The 27,658-nt window shown below is 46.5% G+C and overlaps 2 protein-coding genes across 3 annotated transcripts in view; both read right to left on the bottom strand.

Moving 5' to 3' along the window:
• Window positions 1-6,478: 6,478 nt before the first annotated feature.
• Window positions 6,479-16,317, bottom strand: OCSTAMP (osteoclast stimulatory transmembrane protein). The gene is given in 5 exon segments (XM_003253691.4): window positions 6,479-6,950; window positions 6,952-7,013; window positions 7,016-7,370; window positions 11,031-12,033; window positions 16,266-16,317. Coding segments are annotated over 5 exon segments (1,698 nt in total). The 5' UTR covers window positions 16,310-16,317; the 3' UTR covers window positions 6,479-6,716.
• Window positions 16,318-23,623: 7,306 nt separating this feature from the next.
• The window catches only part of SLC13A3 (solute carrier family 13 member 3), a 54,270-nt gene continuing 50,235 nt past the window's right edge, over window positions 23,624-27,658 (bottom strand). For both annotated transcript variants that reach the window (XM_030825686.1, XM_030825687.1), the window contains one exon: window positions 23,624-26,009. In XM_030825686.1, coding sequence (XP_030681546.1) covers window positions 25,833-26,009 — 177 coding nt within the window. In that variant the 3' untranslated portion in view covers window positions 23,624-25,832. The remainder of the gene's footprint in view (window positions 26,010-27,658) is intronic.

Here is a 27,658-nt window from a genome sequence, read left to right as displayed (position 1 = left end):
GGTGCCTTTTCTGGCCCGGCATGAACACCAATGAACCAATCCACAGGCACTTCCATCCTTCTGAGGTTCATAAAAGCCCTGGGCTCAGCCAGAGCAGGGAGAGGACTGAGAGGAAGGGATGATTACTGCCGAGAGGCACTACCCTCTCCAGGGCCTCTTCTCTGCTGAGGGCTGCAGACATGGGAACGACCTGCCTACAGAGAGGAGCTATCCACTGTGGGTCTCCTCTGAGCTGTTCTAACACTCAGTAAAGCTCCTTTTCATCTTGCTCTCCCTCCACTTGTCTGCATACCTCATTCTTCCTGGATGCAAGACAAGAACTTGGGCAAAGGCACCATGGGCCACAGAGGTTTCTGGTCAGAAAAGCAACACCCCAAAGACCCCATGACATAATGACTTTGTTTTTATTGTGAGGTTGAACATAAATGAATTAATGCTCTACCACATAATAAATCTAAGTGGTAGAATCTGTTATTATTTCCATTCTTAAAACAAGGAAGTGAGACTCAGAGAAGCATAGCAACTTATGTTCACATAGCTAATAAGATGCTTAAAATAAAGCTATAGCAATCATCACAGTGCGATATTGACTTAAGGGTAGAGAATTTGATCAATGGAACAGAATAGAGAGTCCAGAAATAAATCTCTACATTTATGGTTAATTTATTTGTGACAAATGTGTAAAGGCAATTTAATGAGGTTTTTCTCAACAAACTGTGTTTGGTGAATCAGGTATCCATATGTAAAAAACAAACAAAAACTTAGACTCTTATTTATATCATACACAATAATTAACTCAAAACGGAGCATAGACAGAAAATTAAGAGCTGAAACCATGAAACTTAAATAGCTGGGTGTGGTGCCGCATGTCTGTAGTCACAGCTACTTGGGAGGCTGAGGCAGGAGAATCACCTGAGGCTGGGAGTTCAAGGATGTAGTGTGCTATGATCATGCCTGTGAATAGCCATTGAACTCTAGCCTATGCAACATGGTGAGACTGTCTTTAAAAAAAAAAACTTAGAAAAGAAAAATCTTCAAGACCTTAGGTTAGGCAAAAATTTCTTAGATAGAACAGCAACAGAACAATCTACAATAGAAAAAATAATAAATAAGACTTCATCAAAATTAACACTTCTGTTCTTTGAAAGACACCACCAAGAAAACCAAATGACAAGCCACAGACTAGAAGAAAATATTTGCAAATAATGTATTTGATGAAGGATGCATATCCAGAACATATAAAGAACACTTACAACTCAAAAAGAAGGCAAACAACCTAATTGAAAATTGGGCAAGTATTTGGGTAGATATTTCACCAAAGAATAGATATTAAGCACATAAAAAATGTTCATATTGTTAGTCATTGGGGAAATGCATATGAAAATATCCACTAGAATTGCTATAATTTAAAAGAATGATCACATCAAATGTTGGCAAGGATATGGAAAAACTGGAACCCTCACACACTGCTGGTGGACATGAAAAATGGAACAGCCGCTTTGGAAAACAGTCTCACAATTTCTTAAAAATTTAAACATACACTTTCCCCACTACTCAGAGATTTCACACCTAGGTATCTATCCAAGAGAAATGAAAATGTACGTCCACACAAAGACATGTATGTGAATGTCCACAGCAGCATTATTGATAATAGCTCCAAATGTCCAACAACTGGTGAGTAGATAAATTGTAGCATATCCATACAGTGGAATACTACTCAGCACTAAAAAGGGACAATCTACTGGCATGTGCTATAACATGAAGAAACCTCAAAAACATTGTGATAAGTGAAAGAATCCTGACACAAAAGACTGCCTATTGTAGGATTCCATTTATATGAAATGTCCAGAAAAAGCAAATCTGTAGATACAGAAAGAGATCAGTGGTTGCCATGGGTTGGGAGTAATAGAAGAGGTGAAATGAAAATAGGTATAAAAGAACTTTCTGGGGTCATATAAATGTCCTTAAAATGGAATGTAGTGATGGTTGCACCACACTAAAATTCACTAAAAATTGTCAAACTGTGTAATTACAATGGGGGGATTTTATTATATGTTAATTATAGCTCAATAAAGCTGTTTTAAGAATACTTATAAAGTGTGCCAATAAACAAGGGTCATTCTTCTCCGATCCTTTCCAATGCCCACTACCCCCACTCTTCTGGGACTTGACTCAGCCACCCTCGGACTTAGGCATCAGGACCTCCAGTTCACATTTGGAAAAGCTTAGAGGCAGAGCAGCTGAGGAACGTGCTGACGTTGCTGCCATAGCCAGCAAGTGCTGGTGTGGGGATTGGAACCCAGACTTGGAATTCATTTCCAGGAGAGGAGTGAGGTGGGGCAACAGGGGACTTCATTCACCTGGTTCCTTTCCCCCTTGGCCCTCCTCCCTAGGATGGTCCCATGGCAGCCAGCAGCAGGCACCTAACACTGCCAAGTTTCCAAGTTCTTAGACAACTCAAGATCTCCAACTGGGAGACCCCAGGGCTGACTCCTCTGCCCCAGACAAGGGAAATTAGGGCTCCTTCCCCATCTCACTTGTTTGGAAGCCTAGGACTCTTCCTTGGATAGAAGAAAGGTTGTATTTACCACTACAACTCTAGGCAAAAACCGTAATCCTCTCTGAACCGTTCTCATCTGTGAAATGGGCATGTTGATACTCCTTTGCCCACCCCAGAGGGTTATTAGGATAGAAGGCAGAAGGAAGAGCCACCATGCAGGGGTCCCAGCCCTATGTTCTTCTCTCCTTGTCCAGAGAGTAAGATCCTGAGACTAAGTGTGGGATTGTCAGCAGGACTGGAATCAACCTTCACTTTTTCTCTTTCTTTAGGCATGGCAGCCAACAGGTAGTCTGGTGAGAGGCTCCTGAAAGGAGTCGGGGCCTCAGACAAGCAGTCTAGCAACTTCTATGCGCTCCTTTCTGTCCTTTAAAAACACCACATTTGTGCAGTTTCTTCTGCCTGGAATGTTCGTGCCTCTTCTGTTGCATGCTTGGCTCCTCTTGTTCTTCAGCTCTCAGTTCACAGGACATCTCCCCAGAGAGGCCTTTCCTGGCCACCCCATCTAAGATTGCTCCCCATCCTCTTCCTATTACCTATCTTGACACGAAATGATCTTGTTTACTTATTTTTTAGCTTGTTTGCTGCCAGTCTCTCATCTAGCATGCAGGCTCTCTACAGAGCTCTCTACAGAGCTTGCATAGATGGTGTTGGAAGAGCTTAGCAAGGGGATTGACACAAAGTAGATGCTCAATGAATATTTGCTGAAGAAATGAATCAAATGTTAGTGGAAACCAAGTAAGGATTGGTCGAGATGTGCTTCTCATGATTACCCAGCATGGGTGAGGAAGGTTCTGCTATCCCCACTGATGGGGAAGGGAACCTGAGGCTCAGGAAGACCTGGTGACTTCTTCAATGTCACATAGTTACTAAGTGGTAGGACCTGGACTTAGTGGAACACAGACCTTTCCTACTCCCAGTCTTATATTCTTTCCAGCATATAGCGGGGAGAAGATGCTGTTGGAGCCCCACCCACATCCTCTTGGCAATTTTAGTTCTTGTACAGGCAGCAGGTACTCTCCTGTAAGCCCGTGTGACTCTGCACCTGAAAGCATTTTCTCTCTGTCCCAAACACAGGGCAGACTGGAAGTGCCAAGGGAGTTATAGCTCCAGGAGCAGCCTGCAGCCAGTGTGTGAAAGAATAAGACACATATTGGTTTATACCCCCTGCTCCTAACATAGAGCTTCTATAACTCTTGCAGATATGGGTGCTAGGAGAACCTTTTGTTCTAATATTCGGTCTTTGACCATGGATCCTGACACAAAGTTCCTGAGACCTTTGTAATTTCTGGGGTGATAGGAGAGTCTGGCACAGAGCTTCTCAATCCCTTGAAATTTCCTGGGTAATGGAAGTATCACTGGAAAGACCAAGCCATGATTAGAGGCTTTGAACTTTCAGCAACCCTCATCCTCCTTGGATGAGAGAGGGGCTGGGGATTGAGTTAATAATTGATCACGCCTATGTGATGAAGCCTCCATAAAAATCCCTGAACTACGGGGCTTGGGGAGCTTGAGTTGCTGAACACATAGGAGTTCCTGGGGGATGGCATGCTCCTAGAGTACATAGAACCACCACGCTCCTTCCCCCATACCTTGCTTTGTGCATCTCATCCATCTGGCAGTTCATCGGTTCATCGGTAGTCTTTGTAATATCCTTTATAATAAGTGGGTAAGGGTAAATAAGCATGCCCCTGAGTTCTCTGTACCATTACAGAAAACTATCAAACCCGAGGAGGGAGTCATGGGAACCCCAATTTATAGTTGGTCAGTTAGAAACGTAGGTGACAACCTACTACTTGTGATTAGCACTTGAAGTGGGGGCAGTCTTGTGGGACTGATCCCTTAACCCGTGGGATCGGACTCTAACTTCAGGTTGATAGTGTCAGAATTGATTTGAATTGCAGGATACGCAGTTGGTGTCTGCTGGAGAATGGTTTGGAGTTGGGGAACATCCCCATATGTTTTGGTCATAGAAGTGTTCTGTGCTGAGTGTTGGGGAATAAATACCCGGGTTTCCTGCCTCACTCTTGGGGGACAACTCTGGTACAGATTCTACACTAATTTGCAGAGGTGCCCAGAGAGACTGAGCTTCAGTCACCCACAGCAGCAGCCTGTTTGATAATGCAACCTGTATAGGCTTTTCTTCCTGTCTTCTCTCATTTCCCTACTCCCCTACTGGTGCTTCCGGGAATCACCTCCCAATTAAACTACCTGCACATAAATTCTTGTCTCAGGGTTGACTTCTGGGGAATCTCAGCTCTATTGTTACCTATGCATAGCAAATGACCACAAATGTAGTGGTTTAAAACAACATACATTTCTTATCTCAGTTTCTGTGGGTCAGGAGCCCAGATATGGTTTAGCTGAGTCTTCTGCTTTAGGGTCTCTGGCTGGTTACAATCAAGGTGTCAGCCAGGTAGGCCTCAAGCCCTAAGTGAAGACCCAAGTGGGGAAGGATCCACTTTCAAACTCACTTAGAAGGCTGTTGGCAGAATACATTTCTGGAGACTCTTTCTTCTATATGGGCCTCACCAACATAGCATTTTGCTTTATCAAAGCATGCAAGCCAAGCAGAAAGCAACAGAGAAAGTTTGCTAGCGAGATGGAAATTATGATTGCATGTATAACTTAATCACAAAATGACATCCCATCACCTTTGTCACATTTGATGAGCTAGAAGAAAGTCAAGGTCCTGCTCCATTCAAGGAGAAGGGATCACACAAGGGCATGAATACCAGGAGGTGGGGATCATTAGCGGCTGTTTTAGATGTCTGTCCACCATACCAACTAACAGACATCTAAAAACTAAAATCTCGAAAGTAGCCCATGTAATTTAGGAGTTCTATATCTGTTCTAAGGAAAGCTTCTGATGTAAACAAGAAGCCATGCACAAAGATGTTCATTACAACATTTTTTATGATAGCAAAAACTAGATGCCACCTAACCATCTACTAATGGGGTAACTGCTAAATAACTAATGACATATCAATTCTCTTTAACAATAAAAAGTAGGGCCATGGCATATTGTTGAATAAAAAAAACAATTTGCAGAGCTATATATATGGTATCGCGTTATTTAAAACTCGACAAACAATATTATATATTTCTGTACTCTATTTACACACACATGTATGTACAGAAAAATAAATGAAGAGTATCTACCAACCGACAATCCTGGTTATGATTGTGGAGCCAAAGAAGGCAAACTGACTTGAGTGTGGTTGTCAACGGGGATTTTACTTTTATTTGAGAGACCAGTTAAGTTCATAAACCACGGCAGCTAGACTACTTGGGTTTAAATCCTGGCTCTGCAGCTTATTGGCTGAGTGACTTTGGGCAAAACACTTAACCTCTCTAAATCTGTTTCTTATCCGCTAGAAGAAGGATGATAATAATGCCATTGTTAAATTAATTTTAGTCTAAGGCTGCCTTCTTACATATTTTAAGTTCGTCCTAAAGGTTTCTCCATACATAGTGAACTATAACCTACCTGGATGTGTAAACAGAGTGTAACCCACTCTTTACCAATCACTGCGTTTCAACCAAAGGTAGCCAACTGTTCAAACTGTCTGCAAATAAGGCAAATGCCCAGCTGTAACCAATCCAGCTGTTTCTGTACCTCATGTGTGTTTTCTGTACATCTCTTTCCTTTTTCTGTCCATAAATATTATCTGACCATGTTGCACCCCCCAGAGTTGCTCTGAACCTATTCTGCCTCCGGGGGCTACGTTCTTTGCTCAGTTAAACTCTGTTAAATTTCATTTAAGTTTTTAATTAAACAAATATTTGTTGTTTATCTGAAATTCATGTTTTAGGAAATTCAAGTTGAACTGAGTGTCCTATATTTTAATTTGGCAATCTAATTCTGGCAATGGAAAGGCCCTGAAGGAATTTGAGGCAGAGGAATAACATAAACTAAGATTTAATAAATATGTTTATTTATAAAATTAAAACTACGGGTTACTATAAATGAGTTCAGAGGATTTCGAGGCATATAAATAAGTTCCAGGAGCATTTTGAGAAATTCTTGATGCAAAGTCTCCATCTAACAGGTAGAGCAGTTGGTGCAGATGAGATGAGCCTGATTGCCAACCGGCCTGGAGGAACCATGAGCTGTCTCTGCACTCCTTGTCTTTGCCTTTGCATAGTTCTTTACCGGTTATCCAGGCCTATCATGCCCAGTATTTCCTTCCATCCTGACCACATCCCTGCGTGGGAAGTAGGTCACATCAATGGTAAATATGCCGTCGTTATGCAGATGTAGAAACTGAGGCTCAGAGAGGTGAAGTGACCTACCCGAGGTCACACAGGGAGGTGGCACAGGACCAAGGTTACAACTCAGGTCTCCGTAACTCCAAAGCTCTTTCCGCTCTCCCTCACTGCTCTCGGTTCTTCAAGGCATCCAGCCTGCAGTCTATCCATGCCGGAGGCTTGCAGGCAGGTCTGGGTGTGGGGCGCAGGAAGGAGCCCCCAGGGGCAGCTGCTGGCCTTGGTGCCTGTCCTGTCTTCGCTGGAGCCGGGCGTGCAGGTGGCGGACCCTCCTGGCCTCCTGGGCTGTGAAGAAGGAAGCGGCGATGGCGTGCCGCAAGCGGCGGGCGTAGGCCTCCAGGAGCACCGTGGAGCCCGCCAGGAGCTGCAGGGCCCCCGCGACCAGCGGGGTGGCTGCGCGGGGACGTCGGGCGGGTAGCAGTGGGCAGCGCGTGGAGGTGAGGCGGAGCTCCCATTGGTAGGAACTGTGGACCGAAAGGAAGGGGCTCTCCGGGGCCAGCTGGTTGAAGAGGAAAGGGATGAAGCCCAGGACAGTGTATGCCACCTTGGGAAAGGAGAAAAAGGCAGCGTTAACTGAGGGCCCCTCTGGCCACTCCCCACTTCTAGAAGAGGCTTGTCCAGCTTTCCCTGCCTTCACCTGCAAAATGGGTACAGAAGTAACCCATTTGCCAGGGTTTGAGGAGGACCCAATGAGACTAGGAGTCTGAAACAGGTTCTTTTGCCAAATAAAAATCACCATACAAATGTTACTATCATTAGTATCTTTGAGCAGAATATTTTAGAGAAAACAAATTGCCTGTGGATGTTTGCTCCTTGCTGAGTCCTTAGTGAATACTTTAGGTGTCCTATTCCATCCAATGTACACAATTCTATGGGTCGAGCCCAGGAGAAGCCTAACTTAAAAGATGGGAAGTGGCCAGGTGCGGTGGCTCACGCCTGTAATCCCAGCATGTTGGGAGGCCGAGGCGGGTGGATCACTTGAAGTCAGGAGTTCGAGACCAGCTTGGCTATCATGGTGAAATCCCGTCTCTACTACAAATATAAAAAATTAGCTGGGTGTGGGGGCACGTGCCTGTAATCCCAGCTTCTCAGGAGGCTGAGGCATGAGAATAGCTTGAGCCTGAGAGGAGAGGGTGCAGTGAGATCACACCACTGCACTCCAGACTGGGCAACACAGCAAGACTCTGTCTCAAAAAAAAAAAAAAAAAAGATGGGAAGCCCAAAGCCACGCATGGGTTACATGCTGCCAACCCACGGGTCAGTCTCAGCCAAGGTGGGTCCCTGTGTCCTGCTTATAAGCATTGGGCCCTGCAGTTTCCATAGGTACGTCCAGGTGAGGAAGAATGGTATCTAGAGAGGCAGGGAAGAAAGAAGTTCACCATTTGAGCTTTGGAACCAACCTGGGTTGGATTCTGCACTAACCCAGGTGCAGAAGGATAGCTTGCCACACCCCAAATGATTCAAATGAATGTAGGAGAAACTCCCAAAGCTTTCAGAAAAGCTGAAATAATGTGAAAGCAATGAGTGGGCCTGGACAATTTATGTTTTCCCAGAGGATCAGAGAGTGCCAGCCTCAAAACTTGCAGAGTGAGGGCCCGCAGCTTGCAAGGAAATGCTGGAAACAATGGTTGGGCATCACCAGGGCTCTGGAAGGCACAGAGAATGATACTGGAGGAAAAGCCTCAGAGACTGACTCCTCGGCCAGAGTCATTCAGAAAAATCAGATTGAATGTTTTAGGAAAACCATCAGATTACTTCCCCTCCCTCCCTTCCTTCCTTCCTTCCTCCCTCCCTCCCTCTCTCTCTTTTTTCTTTCTTTCTTTCTTTTTCTTTCTTTCTTTCTTTCTTTCTTTCTTTCTTTCTTTCTTTCTTTCTTTCTTCTTTCTTTTTTTCTTTCTTTCTTTATTTCTTTCTTTCTTCTCTCTCTTTCTTCCTTCTCTTTCTTCCTTTCTTCTTCATCTTTTTTTTTTTTTTTTGGAGTCTCGCTGGCTCAAGTTGGAGTGCAGTGGAGCAGTCTCAATTCACTGCAAACTTTGCCTCCCAGGTTCAAGTAATTCTCTCACCTCAGCCTCCTGAGTAGCTGGGATTACAGGCACACACCACCACCCCTGGCTAATTTTTGTATTTTCAGTAGAGATGGGGTTTCACCATGTTGTTGGCCTGGCTGGTCTTGAACTCCTGACTGTAGGTGATCCATCCACCTCGGCCTGCCAAAGTGCTGGGATTATAGGCATGAGCCACCATGCCCAGCCCCCTATTTTTCTTTTTATGTATACACGAGAAAGATATGACAAAATAAACCTATGTTAAATAATAAGTGAACTATTTTATACAAATACAATTACAATTCTAAATGATAAGAAAGCATTGTGTCTAGGTTGAATTGTTAGCATTTTCCGCCCTAAGGATAGATAAAGTAATGGTGTGACTTGCAATTCATGACTATCTGAGATTTGGCGAAAAAGAGCAAATCAGGGAACATACTTAGAACATTGCCTGACACATTTCTTTACTGTGACCTATGGTAAGAAATGCATTTTACAGGCCAGGCATGGTGGCTTATGCCTGTAATCCCAACACTTTGGGAGGCTGAGGTGAGAGGAATGCTTGAGCCCAGGAGTCTGAGACCAGCCTGGGCCACATAGTGAAACACCATCTCTAAAAAAAATACATTAAAAATTAACTAGGTGGTGGTGGTGCATGCCTGTAGTCTCAGCTACTTGGAAGGCAGAGGGAGGTGAAGTGGGAGGCCTGTTTGAGCCAGGAGGTCAAGGTTACAGTGAGCTGTGATTGCACCACTCCACCACTGCATTCTGGTCTGGGCAACAGAGTGAAACTCTGTCTCAAAAAAGGAAAGAAAAGAAATGCATTTTACAGTAGCTTCAAAGCAGAGATTGTATTATAATTGAAGAAAATATTCACAAAACCATACACTCCCTTATTGCCTAAGATGTAATCTTATAATTTTCCAGTTGATTCTATTTCATTAAAAAAACTGCCTATGACTCCTTAAATTGATTGATTTTGTGCAGTTTGAAAAACACTTTCTTAATATGTAATAAGTACTTGATAAATATAAGATATTATTAGCTCACAGTTTGACACTTTGATATATTTTATGCAATGGACTTTTGTGTGAGACCTCACTACTAAAAATTAAAAATAAAAAGATCTGTGGCAAAAGAATCGAAAAACACAACTCTTGATCTGAGAGTAATATATCCAATTATAAGTCGATAGTAAATATTTTCTATATCACTATTAAAATAGCAAATATTTCAGGCTTTGCAGGCCATACAGTCTCTGTTGCAATTACTCAACTTTGCCTTTGTAGGGCAGCCACAGACAATATATTGACAAATGGCACGGCTGTGTTCTAAAAAAGCTTTATTTACAAAACGAAAAAGCCATTGGATTTGTCCTGAAGGCTACAGTTGGATGCCTCCTGATCAAGGCCATTCCAAAGTCCTCCTCCAGTCCAACATAGACAGAGGTGAGCTATTAATAACAGCCACTCTTTTTTTTTTTTTCTTGAGACAGAGTCTCGCTCTGTCGCCCAGGCTGGAGTGCAGTGGCGCAATCTCGGCTCACTGCAAGCTCCGCCTCCCGGGTTCACGCCATTCTCCTGCCTCAGCCTCTCCGAGTAGCTGGGACTACAGGCGCCCGCCACCACGCCCGGCTAATTTTTTTTTGTATTTTTAGTAGAGACGGGGTTTCACCGTGGTCTCGATCTCCTGACCTTGTGATCCGCCCACCTCGGCCTCCCAAAGTGCTGGAATAACAGCCACTCTTTATTAAATAATCTCTTATGTGCCATGAAGCTTACTAGGTACTTTAAGATAACACCACATTGTAAGACACAATAGCCTCATAGGATTAGGAGGATTGATTCAATTTGTACAAATGAGGAAAATGAGGCTAGGACATGCTGCCACTTGTGAAGGGTGACCTTGGACGCAAGTTATTTTAAGGTGTCTGGGTTTCAGCATCCTCAACTGCAATAGGAAGTGAAAATAGAAACCACTTCTTAGGGCTGTTGTGGGTATCCGATGAGTCCCTCTGCCCATGGTGTGGTGCTCCATGGCTGATTCAAGGGCTATTTCTTGGAGGCAAATCAAATTTAATCACAAGTCAAGGGTTTAACAGACCCTCCCCCTGCCCTCAAAACAATGACTCCCTTCCCTTTTCCCATCATCACACTTACATCATACTTGACCGTGAGCGTGATGGGCACAGCTGGCAACTTCTGAGCCCAGTCCACTGTCGCCTGTGCCAGGAGGAAGGCTACATGGTCTGTGGCCACCGCCACAGCCGTGGCCACCAGGAGCAGGGCAAGCAGCCCCAGCCTTAGAAGACAACTCAACAGCTCCTCCTGTGACAGCCTCAGCTGAGCCGCCTGGAGCAACCAGGTGGGTGGAGGGGCCACGAGGTATGTAGCCTGGGCCTGTGCCAACCGCTGGGTCAGCTGTTGTGTGGCGTAGATATTGTCAAACCGCAGGTCTGTCAGGTAGCAATGGAGGTACCATGCCGACTCCACCAGGAGACCCAGCATAAACAGCCCTGTGACCACTCGCTGGGTCCCTAGCACTGCTGCCCGGGCCAGGGACTCCAGGCCAGAGAAATCCTCCAGGACCTGCTGAGTGACCCTGAGCATGTGAAGGTAGAAGGCAGAGCCATTGTCCTGGGCCTCAAATGTCAGGCCCCGGCTGCCTGCCTGGCCTGTGGGGCCCAGAGTCCTGGATGCTGCATGCAGCTGGTGAGTGGTATTGAGCAGATTCTCCAGGGAGCCCTCGGTGACACACCTCAGCACCTGCCCGGCTGCACCCACATTGGCCAGGACGTTGGGCACCACAGCAATGGCCAGGGTGGCAGTGCTGTAGGACAGGAGCAGCCGGCGGCCCTGCTCTGTACCCAGGGTGGGCACGCTGAGTGCAAACAGGCAGCGGACTGGGGGCACCAGGCCCAGGCTCAGGAAGACCAGGAGGCCACAGACAGCGGCCACCATGGCTGAAGGTCCAGGAGGATAAAGCAGCAAGGATGCCAGCCAGTGATAAACCAGACCTGCAGCAGCAGCGGCCAGGGAGGCACACAGGAGGAGCTGGGTCAGCAGCTGGCCACAGCTGGCTGGAACAGGCTGGGAGAAGGCGTCCCAGGCAGCCTGCAGTGGGGCAAGGGCCTTCCAGAACCCCAAGTGCCAGGACCTCCACCTGCACACAAGGAAATTGAAGGGCATCTCTATCAGGGGGTGGGTGAATGGGTGTCTGTCCACTGCCCCTGCCCCACAAACCCATCACCAGGCTTTGCTAACAGACTCCACCCTTGTAGTTACCTAGGTGGACCCATCAGAGTATGTCACTGTATACCCACACGACACAAGCTGAACCAATCACAGCCTTCCCCAGGATTACTCTCGCTGGAACTCTCAGGGAAGAGCCCAACTCCCATGCAGTACCTGAGGATGTGAGGATGCAAGTCTGCCCTGTTTGAGTCCATCATTACAGTTTTGTGAAGGAAACTGGTCCAAGAGAATGAAAGAGTCATGGAGCGAGAAGCACAGGTGAAAGAGAGAGAATGAGTAAGAGGAGAGAGAAGAAGAGAAACAATTTCACTTGAGTTAATGGTCTTGGTGGCTTGTTGTATGATTCTGGACCTTCTATTCTTTCTGAACTTCAGGGTCTCCTCTATAATTTAGGGGTGAGGAGGGTGAACTAGTTGGCCTGTGAGGGACTTTTATATTCTATCATCCTTATATTTATTCATTCAACAAGCGTTTATCAAGCAACGACTTTGTGTTAACCATTGGAGAAACAGGAATGAAATAAAACAGAAGTCCCTACCTTCATGGGGCTTGCACTATGTTAAGAGCAATGGCAGAGGAGTAGTAAGGAAAGCTTGGATTCTGAACACATTTCGTTGGCAGAGTCAACAAGATCTGCAGAGGCTGATTGGTTGTGGGGTATGAGAGAAAGAGGGGAATCAAGGATGACGAGGAGATTTTTGTGTCTGAGCAACTGGAAGCACCGAGGTGTCATTTCCTGAGATGAGAACTCTGTGGTCAAAACGGGTTTGAGTGGAGGGGGAGAGAGGAGCAATTCAGTTCAGAACTCTTAAATTTGAGATTCAGTCGAGCCATTCTGTGGAGCTTTTGACGACGTGGTTGGAAATAGAAGTCAGGAATTCAGATGGGAGGTCAGGCTGGAGTTACAACGTTGGGAGTCATTGATTTATAGATGTCTCCCAACTTTATATCCCTACCTAAAGCCATGGTGCACGATGAGATTCCTCAAGAGAGTGTGTCACTGGGGAGGAAAGACATCCAAGGACACGCCTCAAGGCACTCCAAGGCTAGGGGCTCTTAGATGAGGAGGAACCAGCGAAGGAGACTGAGAAACCAATGTGGGGCTTAGGAAGCCAAATAAACAAAATGTTTCAAGGAGAAGGGAGTGATCAAGTATGCCAAATGCAGCCAACAGGTCAAGAACGATGAGGACTGAGCAATGCCTATTAGCCACTTAGAGGTCACTGTTGACCTTGGCAGGGACAGTTCGGTGGCTTTTTGGGCCAAAACCCAGCTAGACTGGGTCCAGGAGAGACGGGAAGGAAAAGAATAGGAAACACAGTTATAGACAACCCTTTCCAGTAATTTCTGCACTAAAACAGCAGAGAAATGAAGCAGTGGCTGGTAGCTACGGGAAATTGGACCAAGAGAATTCATGTAAAGTGAGGAAATCTATAGCATGTTTACAGGTGGGAGATCTCATTGAGAGGGGAGACATTGACAAAGGGAAGACTCCCTGGAGTGACACCTGTAGGGGTGGGGGCAGAGGGTGAGACTGAGAACATGCAAGGTGGGGCTGGTCTTAAAATGGAGCAGGGGTCGTTCATCCTTAATAGCAGGTGGGAAAGCAGAGGAAATAGGTACAGATGATGGTGAATGAACAGGCAACATGTGTGCACCTGTGAAAAGTATCCTCTGATATACGCAGAACAGAGTAACATTAAGGGCATAACCTCTGGACTGCCTGGGCTCAAATTCCTGCTCCACTACTTGCCAGCTATGTGACCTTGGGTACATATCACAACCTGTCTGTGTCTCAGCCATCTCACCTGTAAAATGGTGCAATAAAAGTATGCACCTCCTGGGGTCACTTTGTTTTTGGCACACAGTAAGCATCACATCAGCTATTACCTACCACTACAGTCAACTCCACCAGAGCAGGGACTTTGTCCCTTTTGAACACTGATATGTCCCAAGTGCCTACAATAGTGTCTGCCATGTTGTGAGTGCTCCAAAACTATTCATTAAGAGTAGCATGAAAGAGTAGAATGAACCGATTGCTTCTGTTTGCTCAGGCTGGCAGGAAGAAAGGTCAGCAGAGAAGGTAAGATGCTGGAGGAGGTGATGGATGCTTGAAGAGAAAGAAGAAAGTACAAAATGGTTGCCCAGGAAAGTGGGAGAACAAATGAACTAGGGCAATAACATATGTGCTGGGCAACACTGAGGCCCATTTCAGGTTAGAGATCACACATTATCTTAAGTGAGAGCAGGCAGAAAGGTTATATGGGAATATGGTTATAAAGGGCAGGGAGGGTGATGGGGAGGCTATCACTGTGTTGGTTACAGGCAAAGCCGCTGACTTGCTCCACCATCATCAGCTTGAAGGATAAGCATGTGACTGGGTCTAGTTGATCCAAGTACCTCTGATCCCCTGGCCACAGTGACTGGTTCAGGGATTGCACCTGACTGAAGATGGACCAAGAGAGCTTTCCTCAGGGCTTTGCTGCAATGACAAAAAAACCCTCCTCTTTGTTGCCTTGAGAGCTAAGCTGGTAGGAGGATGCCTCAAGCATTGGGGACCACCATGTAGTGTGAGTCGGCCTGGGATGAGGGCAACACAAGGAAAACAGTGTTAGGAAACAGACAGAGAGTCCCAGTGGCCTTGCTGGAGTACCTGGATCCAGACATGCCTGAAGCCGAAATCTATGCCGGGCCACACACTAGGAAATGTCTGCTTTTCTATAGGCAGTGTAAGATCAATCTGTCACTTGCAACTCAGTGAGTCCTGACTAATACAGAAAGCTTTGTCACAGGGCTTCTGGGACAATAAAATGAAATAATCCATGTAAAGCACTTTACACAGGGTCTGGCACAGAAGAAGGATCCTATAAAACTGCACCACTTGTTACTCTGACGATACTTATGTCAACAATGTAGATGTTTCACTCGAGTCTCCTCTGTGCCAGGCTCTGTGCTGACCCCTGTGGACACAAAGATGAATTAAGTCCTGGTCCCACTAAAGGAGTTCACAGTCTAATTGAGGAGACTTAAATAGACCATCAGAGTTTAAGTTCATTAACAAAGAATTCTGAGCATAGTATGCCTGGGCCTGGACTGGGGTGGGATAGATGGAGAGTGACCCAGTTTTACCAGGGAGTCAGGAAGGCTCCCTGGAAGAGGTGACATTCCAGCTGGGGGTGGAAGGACAAGTGTCAGTTTGTGGGTGAAGAAGGGAGTTGGACATCCCTGACAGAAGGAACAGCATGTGCAAAGGTCCTGTGCTCTGACCATCGGGAAATAGGGGGCTGGGAGAACCAGAACAGTGGGAAACTGAGATGCAGTGAGGCCTGTGGGGCTGGAGTGAAGGTCACAACCTTGAAGCCCTAAAGGCTGAATCATATGCAAATGTGCTTTATTGTGGCCCATTGTGTGTGTGTGTGTGTGTGTGTGTGTGTGTATGTCTGTATGTGTGTGTGTAAGCTGTCCCATTTGGAAATAAGGAAGTTTCACATTAAAATCTGGGTTTCCAGCTTTTCTTGAGAGATGAGAAGATCTGGGTTAGAGCTCCCACCTTTTCAAAAGGTAGCTGGAGCTGAGTGTCCACTGCCCGCCTTTGACAGGGGAGCAACCCTGCAGACTGCATCCTGCTGATCAATGAACGGGTCTGTCTGCACACCCAGGTGGCCTTCCACGGGCACATCCCCTTCCCAGCTCCTGAAGGCATTTGAATTTGGGACTAAACACCCTCTTCTACTATATAATTAATACTTGGAACACAGTAGCTTTTGGAATAATAGCTGATAATAAAAACAATTATAAGGATTGAAAGCCAGGCCTAAGCCATATTGGATGACAATTCCTGCATGGGGTATTGAAAATGGCAAGGAAACAAGCTGTTGTTTAGTGAGTGCTTACTCTGAGCCAAGCATGTGCCAAGTACTAAGCATGTGTTTTCTCATTCAATTCTGGCAACAGTCTCCTAGATGTCATTATTACTTCCATTTCACAGATGAGGAACTGAGGCTCAGAGAGGTGAGGATTTGCCTAAGGTCACATAGCTAAGGAATGGCGGAGCTGAAGATTTGGGTTCATATCCATTACCCCCATTGGCTGACTGTTTTCTCACCTGTAGCCCTCAGTGTCCAAAGTCCCCAGACCTACCCGGTCTTGACAAGGTGCTCAGCTGCTCCTGGGTGGCCCGGCATGCTGTCTGAATGGCAGTGGTTTCAGGCAGGCGGTTGCTGGCAGCCGTGGCAGGTGGAGAGGAAGTGGGGGAATCGCTGGGGCTTGGGAATCCCTGTCACTTCTGCTTTTCCACTCTTTAATGAAGCTCTCCTGGCTGCCTTGTCCCGCCCTTTTTGGGGTCCACCTCCCGGAGGGTTGGGCAAGCTGCCTCATCCTCTGCCCACAAGCAAGAGTGGGTGGAAGGTGTGGGAAGAGAAAAAGACAGCCTTTTCCAAGCAATGTCTCTAATCTTGGTAGCAGGAAGGTAGAATTAGCTCCATTTTACAGAGAAGGAAACTGAGGCACAGAGAAACCATACAGCTTCCCCTTCCCTCTCACTCCATAGTTGTGTGCCCCAAGGGGAGCCTGATCCCCGCTCTTAGGACTCACAGATGATAATCAGACCCCTGCCAAGTGCTGGGATCAGTGGCTCTGGTCTCCTTCCCCAGCCCCCTTCCTGTCTTTAGCCTGACTTGGACCTCGCTTCAAATCTCAGCTCTGTCCCTCCCTAGCTATGAGACCTTGGGCAGGTGACCTCATATCTCTCTGCTTATTTTCTCCCCTTAAAAAAAGTTTAATGAGGCTGGGCGCAGTGACTCACATCAGTAATCCCAGCACTTTGGGAGGCTGAGGGGGGTGGATCACCTGAGGTCAGGAGTTTGAGATCAGCCTGACCAGCATGGCGAAACCCTGTCTCTACTAAAAATACAAAAATTAGCTGGTTTGTGGTGGTGCATACCCGTAGTTCCAGATACTCGGGAGGCTGAGGCAGGAGAATCACTTGAACCTAGGAGGCAAGGTTGCAGTGAGCTGAGATCACGTCACTGCACTCCAGCCTGGGCACAGAGCGAGATTCCGTCTCAAAAAAAAAAGAAGTGGTTAATGAAAATAACAGTTAACATTTATTGAGCACTTACTATGTGTCAGGCGTTCTTCTAAACAATTTCTCTTCAAATTCACTGAACCCTTACTTTGAACATTCCTTTATGGTAAGGATGTTATTTTCATTCTTCAGCTCAGAAAACTGAGACTCAGAGAGCTACATCGCCAACCACACTGCTCAGCTATTAATGGTACTGCCATGATTTCTAACCTGCGGGCTGGCTTCAGGGTATATCAGTTAGCCACTGGGCTCTGCTGCTGTGGAGGGGAAAATTCACAGACCTCATGATTACTTCATAGTGCAGCTGGTACTGCAAATAGTAGGTACTCAGTAATGTAAATTCCCCATGCACACCCTCTGCAGTTAGTGCCATGCAGGTCTGCTTTCAGGCTATTCTGAAAGCCAGTTCCTACCTGGAATGCAGACACCTCTCCAGCATCTCTGTACCCCATTACTCCCAGCAGGCCTCCCCTGAGCCCCCCAGGCTCCCCCTCTGTGGGATGGACCAGTAGGGGCACAGCCACTTTTCCTTATAAGGACATGTTGCCTGGGTCACTCTCAGGCCTGAAGGGGAACATCCTGCGGCCTGGATAGGGGAAGTGACATTCTTATAGTCACACAGTGATTGAATGGAGTACCTGTGACCAGAACCCCCAGAGGGCCTAACACACTTCCCAGACTGTGCACCCCTCCAGGATGTTAGGCCAGCTACCAGGTCTGCAAAGAACTAAGTACATGAGGCAGACTAGCAGCAGCAAACTTGTGCACCCACAGGGGCCACCCTGCTCAGGTCATGAACAAAGCAGGATGAATGCAAATAGCAGTGAGCTGCAAAGTGTAGCCCCCCCTCCCTCCTGTCTGGTCAGCTGTTATTCATCTCCAATTGAGGGTCAAAGCCCCTTGAAAATGAGGCCCATCATGACCAGATTTTCCAGCTTTTCTAAAGACGCCAGTCATTCTCTTTTTAATGTAAATGTCAGCTTTTTTTTTTTTTTTTTTTAAATGAAAGACTACCGTGCAGACCAATCTTAACAGGTCTATGGGCCAAAGCCAGCATGAGGACCATCAATTTTCACCTTCCACAGGAGGCCTTAGTCAGGCCTGCTGTTAGCTGTCTGGCTGCAAGGAGATGTCAAGCTATTCCCCCCAAACTGCAGGGGCCCTGGACTGGAGAAAGCAGACCTGAACTCAAATGCCAGCTTTACCACTTACTGTGCTGTGTGACCTTGGGCAAAACACTGTCCCTCTCTGAAGTTGTGCATCCTCTGCTATAATGAGGGGTAATACAGTACCTACTTTAAGGACTGTTTGAGGATTCAATGAGATAATGCATATAGAGTGTTCAGTAAGCAATAGGTAAATGCTCATGCCCTGCTCCCTCCTACCTGGGATGACAGTTCTGCCGAGCGAGCCCCTGTCTGCTCACATCCGATTGTTGAGACTTCTGATGCTCACCAGGCCACCCTGGCCTGGATCCCATCACGTAGCAAACTTCAGGGCATTGTGCTGGTCAGACAGAAAGAGTCCTAGAAGCCAGCCACCAGCATTTGCCCAGTTTCTGCACAGGCACTAGGGAGCTGGTTGGATAAGGACCAGGCAGTTTGTTTCCGGAAGGCCTCAGGTGGATATGTAAGATTTGGGAGCATGGGGGCATAGGGAGTGAACAGGCAAAATATATTTTTGGCTTTTCTCGGTACATGTAGGCAGTTACCTCTGTCTATATAAGGCTGGCCTGACCTCAAGGCCCACAACATCCGGAAGGGGCTTCTGAATCATCAAAAATAGAATCAGCTTTGTTGCGGGGAATTTGTGGGCAGAGGATTCAGAGCCATAAGACAGAAGAGGAAGAGGAAGAGGTAAGCCTTCAGATCTTCCTGAAGAGCCTGGTCTGGGATCAGAATCAGAGATCCATAGAGTATTATTGTCAGTAGAGATGGACTTTTGCCACGTTGCCCAGGCTGGGCTCAAACTCCTGGGCTCAAGTAATCTGCTCACCTCAGCCTCCCAAAGTGCTGGGATTACAGGCGTGAGCTACTGTACCCAGCTGCATAGAATATTAGAGGCACTGAATTCTTCAGCCTTCTTCAGTGTTGCCACTGTCCAGATAGTTTGAGAATAAAGAGAAGCAGCCAAAATCTTCCTATATTGCTGGAGCTATCCAATAGCAACAGTATGTGAACCACCAACTCGAACCGTATGCATAATTTAAACTTTTCTAGTAGCCTACTCAAAGTCCACTGATTCAAATGTTAGTCTCATCTAAAAACACCCTCACAGAAATATCCAGAATAATGCTTGACCAAATATCTGGGCACTGTGGCCCAGTCAAGTTGGTATATAACATTTTTTAAATTTAAAAAATTGAATTTTTAAAAATGGAAATATATTTTAATAAAATATTTTAGTCAATGTAACATATCACAAATATCCTTTTAACATGTAAATAATATAAAACATTGACAGGATATTTTACATTTATTTTCTCATGTTACAATTTTCTACTTACGACAAATCTCAATTTGAACTAGCCACATTACGAATGTTCAATAGCCACACATAGCAAGTGGCTACCGTGTTGCACAGGGCAGCTATAGACCATTTCCATCATTACAGAAAGGTCAGTGGGCAGGGCTGCTCTAGGCCATTAGAACCCGTGACCGCTAATGCTGAAATGGACCTCCCAGATCATGCAATTCAAGTGTCATAGATTCAAATGCTTTCACAAGCCAGGGAAGTGACAGAGTTGACAGAGGAGAGCCAGTGTAAGTCATTAAAGAGTGGTGGGGACTGAGGCTAATGAATGTTTACATTCCAACTTATGATTCCCTCCACAAACTACTCAGCTCCAAAACAATTGTTGCCAGATGCCAATGAGGGTCTCGTATTGCTAGATCTGGTATTTTCCTTTCTAAGAGAAGCAGAAATCCAGATTTTTATGTGAAATCTCCTGAATTTTAATGACTAACAAATAATAATTTAAAATTCATCAGGGGTCGGGCACAGTGGCTCACGCTTGTAATCTCAGCACTTTGGGAGGCCGAGGCAGGGGGATTACTTGAGGCTCAGGAGTCTAAGATCAGCCTAGGCAACATGGAGAAACCCCGTCTCTACTAAAAATAGAAAAAATAGGTGGACGTGATGGTGTGCACTTCCAGCTACTCCAGAGGCTGAGGTGGGAGGATCACCTGAGCCTGGGACATGGAGGTTGCAGTGAGCTGAGATCACACCAAGCCAGTGCACTCCAGCCTGGGCCACAAAGCGAGACCCTGTCTCAAAAAAAAAAAACATAAAAAAACCAAACTCACTGGGGAGAGGACAAACAAAACCTGGCTGAAGGCTGGCACCAGATTGCAAGCTCTGATGTGTCAACCCTTTGTGCCTTACTCTTCTCAAAGCTTGTTTCTCCAGACCCCTCCCCATGCTCCTCCTCCCTGCCGTGCACCCTGGAGGTGGACCTGGACGGGCTGCATCAAAGCCCGCCTTGCATTCTGGCTCCTGTTTGTGCAACACATAAAATTTCATGTGTCAACTTGGCTGGGCCATGGTGCCCAGAGATTTAGTTATGCATCACTCTTGATGTTTCTGTGAGTATGTTTTGAGATGAGATTAACATTTGAATAAGTGGGTTTCGAGTAGGGTGGATCACCCTCCAGAATGTGAGTGGGTTTCGAGTAGGGTGGATCACCCTCCAGAATGTGAGTGGGTCTCCTCCATCAGTGGGAGGCCTGAATATTGCAACAGACTGACCCTCCCTGAGCAAGAGGACGCTCTGCTGCAGACAGCCTTCAGGTTCCAACTGCAGCACTTTCTTGGCTTTCCAGCCTACTGGTCTCCCCATCAGATTTTTGGACCCGCTAAGCCTCCACAATGGTGTGAGCCAATTCCTAAAAGAAATCTTTCTTCTTGTCTCTTGAGAAGACACACACACACACACACACACACACACACACACACACGCATGCACACCCTGTTTGTTGGTTTCTCCAGGGAGCCCTGACTCCCCAGCAGGAGAGCTGAGGGATGGAGGAGAGGAAGAGCCCACCCCTTCCTGCAGTCACCAAGAGCCAGCTGTGTCCCTGGACCCAGATCCCGTCAGGAAGCTTGCTCCCTTGAGGCCTTGGGCTGGGAGGTGCTCCTCCACTCCTCGCTCCCTGATTTCTCAGCACTGGGGTCCCACACTTTTCCTGCGGTCCCCCTACTCTCTGCTCACCTTGTAACTTGACCTTTTACTAAACTCTCTACAAATTAGCTAGTTTGCGTGCTTTCTATTTCCTCTTGAGAACCCACCTATGTGCTCTCATTTCTCAGATGAAAAAATCAAAATCCAAAATAGTAGGCCAGGTGCGGTGGCTCGTGCCTATAATCCCAGTGCTTTGGGAGGCAAAAGCAGGAGGACTGCTTGAGGCCAGGAGTTTGAGACCAGCCCAGGCAACATAGCAAGACCCTGTCTCCGCAAAAAAATAAGAAAATAAGCCAGGTATAGTGGTGCACACCTGTAGTCCTTTTTACTCAGTAGGCTAAGGTGGGAGGATCACTTGAGCCCAGGAGTTCAAGGTTACAGTGAGCTATAATTGCACCCCATGCTCCAGCCTGGGCTACAGAGCAAGATACAGTCTCAAAAAAAAAAAAAAAAAAAAAGAGAGATTTGCTCAAGGTCACACAGCATGTTAGAGATGGAGCCAGGATTCCAATGAGGCTTACTGAACTCCTTGTTTAGTGACTTTTATTTCATCTCCTTTTTACAACTACCATCACCACCTCCATTTCTCCACCTACTTGACTCTATATCTGTTTGACACTCATATTGGAATATGTCTGTGTGTAATCTGTCACTCTGTGTACCTGTAGTTCATCACTTCTATGTGTTCCTGTGTTTTCCTTAGTGTATTTCCTTTATATTTTATTTCAATACTCCCCTGGTGATGGTCACCTTGGTGGCCTCAAACAACAGTGGCACAAATATCCTTTGACATTGTCTCCTTAGGACCCATGAGGTAGTTTTCTGGGTCATAGGAAATGCAGATAATGAATACCTCTAATTACTGCCAAGTTGCTGGCCGGGCTGACAGGATTTCTGCTTCCTTATATCCTCCTAGCAGGACTTATTGTCCACTTTTCTTATTTTTCCCAGTCCGATTGGCATGTTGTTGAATTTATTTTAATTTGCATTTCCCTGCAAATTATAAACATGTAGGTTTGGGTATCTCTTCATAATCCTGTTGGCCATGTAGATGTCTCTTTTCAGGATGACATTTCACACGTTTTGTCCACTTTTCTCTTGGGGGCTATGGTAAATGGCTTCCAAACATGGCAGCCCACTGTCCCTCCCCTCCCTGGTGGATGCTGCCCCTACCATCAAGGGCTAGAGTCTATTTCCTTCCCCTTGAACCAGGCCAGTCCTGTGGGCTGCTTTGACCAATAGAATTTGGCAGAATTGACTTCCACATCCTGCCCTTAGAGGCCTTTTAGCTTCGGTTTTTGTCGCTCTTGAAGGCTACTATCATGTAAAGAGGTCCAGGATAGACTCCTGGAGAAGCCACGTGAAGAGAGACCCTGAAGTGTCAGCGGCCATTGCAGACCTTCCAGCCCTAGCAAAACTCCCAGCTCATGGGGCAGAGACAATGCCATCCCCGCAGAGCTCTGTCCAAACGCAGAAACGTGAGCTGAGAAGTTGCTGTTTCAAAGTTCTAGGTTTGAGGATGGTTTGTTATGCAGCCACAGATAACAAAAACAGGGTTTTGTTTGTTTTGTTTGTCTTGTCTTTTCTGAGTTAGGGTGCTCCCCATATCTTCTGGACATGAGCCCTTGTTGTATTCCAATAACTCTGTACCAGCCCTGCCATCTCCTTGTTCGCATGCTGCCATGAGCGTACCATAATGGTGCTGCCGCCTTCTGCCCGCAGATCTTTTTCACTAGGAGTGACAAAGCCCTTCAGGCTTCGAGGACTGAGTAACATCCGGTCAGAGCAAGCTAGGATGCCTTCTCAGGAAAGCTGCAGAGAGACCTGGTAACCAGCCAGAAGAGGCAGACTCTAGATTTCCAAGTGCCACAAAGTTCTAGCTCAGAGCACCCAGCTAAGTGAAGCAATCTGCTCATTTGAACCTCTGCACTTGCAGTCCCCCTGCCTGGAACGTTCTCTCCAGAGATTCCCCATCGCTCCCACCTTCTCCCTTCCTCCCACATTGCCATGAGCATCTGGCTGACTCCTTCAGGTCTCAATCTAATGCCACCTCCTCAGAGAAGTCCTCCCCGTCCACCCTGGCTAAAGTAGCCTCTGAGTTAGTTTAACATCTTGGTCGTTTTCTTCTTAGCCGGCATCATGACACATGACTTATTTGTTTATCTTCCTATTGCCTGTCTCCCCTGCCAGCGCGTAAGTTCCATGTGGGTGGGACAATGAACCAGAACATGACAGGTTCCCAATAAATGTTTATTGAATGAATAAATGGAAGAAGGAGTGAACAAAGTAATGAACAAAACAGACCCCAGATCAGAGGGAGAGATGGCTTTCTTGTTAATTCTGGTGCAGATTCAAGCAGCAAATATTTACTGTACACTTGCTATGTGCTGGAAATTGTTCTAGGAACTGGAGTTACAGCAGTAAAAAAAAAATACCATTTGTATTTTCATAAATTTATATTCTATAGGGAGAAGAAGATAATAGGAAAATAAGTTATACAGTGTCCTAACTATTAAGGAGAAAATATAGCAGAGTAAGGGGGTGGAGAGTAATGAGGGTGATAATTTAGACAGGAGGTCAGGGAAGCCTCTCAGGGAAGGTGACACCTGAGCAGGGACTTGAATAAAGTGAGTCGGGGAACCAGACACATATTTGGGAGCAGAGTGTTGTAGGCAGAGGGAACAGCACATGCAAAGGCCCTGAGGCAGGAGAGTTTGAGTATGTGGCTGGAGAGGGGAGGGAAGAGCAGTAGAAAATCAGAGCGGTCAACTCTGTGGAATCCCCAGCCCAGGAATTTGGGGCTTTGAAGCTCTCTTATGTTCAGAAAGGCAAATCATCTCCAGGTCCAATGTTGATTAACTTTCTTTATTTCACGGTATTTTTGATCAGAAGTCTTTGAAATCATGATTCATCTGGTTACAAATCCCATGAGTTTCTCTTTGAATGGACCTCTTGCTTCCAGTCCCATACAACGCACCTCCCACCAGCCCCAGTGGGTTGTAACTGTGATTCAACACTGAGTGCTCACTTGAAAAGGAGGTGGAGCTCAACCTCCCACTCAGAGGGCCTCTCCCACTGCTCTCAGGGAAATGCCCATGATTCACTTATGCTGTATCAACAACGAGTGCAGCTGGGTGCTGCCTTCCCAGCTGGCCAAGCGCTCCCAGGGGAATCTCCACCCTCAGAGGCTTAGGAAAGGGAAGTGTGACGGTTCAGGGCCCCTGGGCTGGTGTCTTTTCCGATACTGGGCTAACACTGGGCCATTCCATTCAGCAGACACTTCCTGAGGGTCTGCTCTCTTCACTGGTATGCCAGAATGCTTCTGCTTGGAACAAAGAGGGATTAACCCTTGAGGGGCAGACACCACTTCCAGCCTCAGGCTCACGGGGGCGTCTCAGTTTTACCCATATGTAGAAGGGGACAATCTTTTGCTTGCCTGAGACATTTTACCCTGGCCTTTTACAAGGCCCCAATTTATCTTTTGACTTTTCTCTCACCCCTGACAAATGGGGCCTTTGATAATTAAACATGCTTACCACTTAAGGTGGGGCATGGAGAGATCAAGGCCACCTGCTGGGACAAGGAGCAACTGACCGCCTTGCAGCCACAGAGGCCTCTGGGGGCCACATGTAGAAGGGTCCTGGCTGGAGGGGTCATGAGTCACCCCATGGGAGGGCAGGACCCAGGCCTGGCCTGACCCCAGAATTTTGGCCAAACTGACCCAGATGAAACAGGAGAATCCTAAATCTCTTGGGTTGAGATGTCAGCTGCGGTTTCTAGAACTTCCCCTGGTATGCTCAGGAGCCCAGAGAAACAGCAAAGAGGCTTTGCACAGTCTCATGTCCTTGGAAAGCTATCTGTCCCTTTCCCTGTCTCTAAGAATTAAAAAAGAATATCTGACTGCTGGTTATCGGCAGGGGTAAAACAACTGGTGCAGAATGGGCACCAACTAAGCAAAATCACACACTGGTTGTGAACAGCTGGAACAACTGGGTTGGAACACTGCAGCCCAGGAAAGTGATCTTTAAAGACAAGGTGGTCTCTCCAGTATAACCAAAAGTAATCACTGGGGGATAATGTTAGCTGTGCCCATGGGAATGAATGGCCTCCTATCCCAACTGTACGAGACAAACACCATGCCAGATTTGTTGATGAAACTGGGCTCTCTTCCATCCTAACGATAAAACAGCTCACTGATAAAGGAGCTTATTTCTCAGGCAGCAGATCTGAGAGATATCTGGGCTTTGAACTGCATGAAAGAGAGAGAAAGTGTCCTAGATAACGGCTCATGGACCTGAGTGGACCACTGGAGGTCACCCTTGCTTGCTGCATCTTGGATTACAGAAAAAGAATTTTTTGATTGTTTTGTAGTGTCCTAGCAGCAGGTGATGGCGACAGCCCTTTGAGAGGGTTCAGCCTCAAGGGAGTCCTCCAGGGGGACTCAGAGGGTCTGAAATGTGTCATTGGCCAAGGTGGGTGGCAATGCTGTGACATTGACCGAGTACATATCAGCCCAGTCCGGGAAGGTGCCCAGCTGGAAGATGGTCTGTGCCCAGGTATTCATAGCCAAACTGAGCAGCAGGACACCCATCAGGTTCATCAGGAGGCCTGTCCGCACCTGAAATAGAGCCCAGACAGAGGGAAGGGTCAGCACCTGACCCACCATACAGATGGAAACATTCAGACTCAGAGACAGGAAGTCAATCACCCAAGATCGCACAGCCAGGAAGTGATGGAGCCAGGACACAGACCCAGGTTGGTCAATGCCTGGGACCCTTCAATCTTTACACTACCCTAGGCTGTCACTCAAAGAGTTACAAGTGTCCCCATTCATTGATGGCCTCTAGGTTCCAGGCATTGTGTGCTATGCAGTTGTCACAGGGTTATGCTGTTTAACCCAGAAAGCAACCTTACAAAGGTTATTCTTATTAATCCCCATTTTATAGAAAAATGAGACCTAGAGAAGTTGACTTGTCCAAGGTCACCTAACTTGAAAATAATCTTGTGTGATCACTAAACACCCTCATCTCACACACATATACACACACGCATGCACACACACACGCATGCATGTACAAACACACACATGTACACATATATAGAGACACACACACACTTCAGGTCCAGTCCAGTCAGGTAGTCCTAGTCAAGACTACCCTTGTCCATTGGGAAGCATTTTCTTCTGTCAGTGGAGAATGTGCCCATCTGCTCCCCACCCTGGCTGGCCTCTTGGACCATTCAGTCCACCTTGGGCTGAAAATCCGTTTTCCCACCTGGGTCTCCCGGCTGCCCCGCCTTCACATAGCCCAGCCTGAATCACATGGTGAGACAGTTACTTCCTTTCTAATTCTCTTTCTGTCTATTCCTCCCAGAGAAAGTCTCCCTTAGGGGTGCAATAGGAAAATAAATCTTGGGGCCCCCAAATCACTAAGCTAAAGAGAAAAGTCAAACTGGGAACTACTTAGGGCCAACCTGCCTTCCATTCTATTCAGTCATCCCTCTGTTCACTGAGATGAATGCATAACTGATTGCCTTCTTTGGAAAGGCTCATTTGAGACTCAAAATAATGCAACCATTTGTCTCTTATATGCCTATGACCTGGTAGCCCCCTCCCCTCTTTGAATTGTCCTGCCTTTCCAGACCAAACCAATGTTCATCTTACATATGTTGATTGATGTCTCATGCCTCCCTAAAATGTATAAAATCAAGCTGTGCTCCACCCACCTTGGGCGCATGTCGTCAGGACCTCCTGAAGCTGTGTCACGGGCGTGCGTCCTTAACTTAGGCAAAATAAACTTCCTAAATTTACTGAGACCTGTCGCAGATTTTTGGGGTTCATGGGGCCACCATGGCTTCAGCACTTCTCTGCTCCTGTCAGTTGCCCTTTTAACAAGGAGAGGCCCAGAACCTTCTCCAGGCAGCTGCTATCAGGGAGAGCTTAATTCTTTTGTTTCTGCTGCTTTGCATTTATTTTTAGGTTTACTGGCCGTGGCATATATTAATAATACCGGCTTTCCATTGATGGATGCACTGGAAACATTTCTTCTGGAATATTATTATTTAAGTTTTTTTTTTTTTTAATGTCAAGCTGATTTAGTAAAGGTGTTAAATAAATATTACCATGCACGGGTGGGGGACATATTGCGTGTGCTGTCCTGCCTCTCTTCTAAGGGCACAGAGGTGGAAGCCCTGGCACCTTCGGAGGATTAGAGGGAGCCTGGCTGACACACTGGGGAAACTGGGGGAGGATTGGGTCTCCCTTTGCCA

The sequence above is a fragment of the Nomascus leucogenys genome, chromosome 13, assembly GCF_006542625.1.
Source record: "Nomascus leucogenys isolate Asia chromosome 13, Asia_NLE_v1, whole genome shotgun sequence".
In the NCBI taxonomy this organism is placed as follows: Eukaryota; Metazoa; Chordata; class Mammalia; order Primates; family Hylobatidae; genus Nomascus; species Nomascus leucogenys.
Note: the sequence above shows the minus strand (reverse complement) of the source record. Positions and strands in the feature narration are given on the sequence as shown.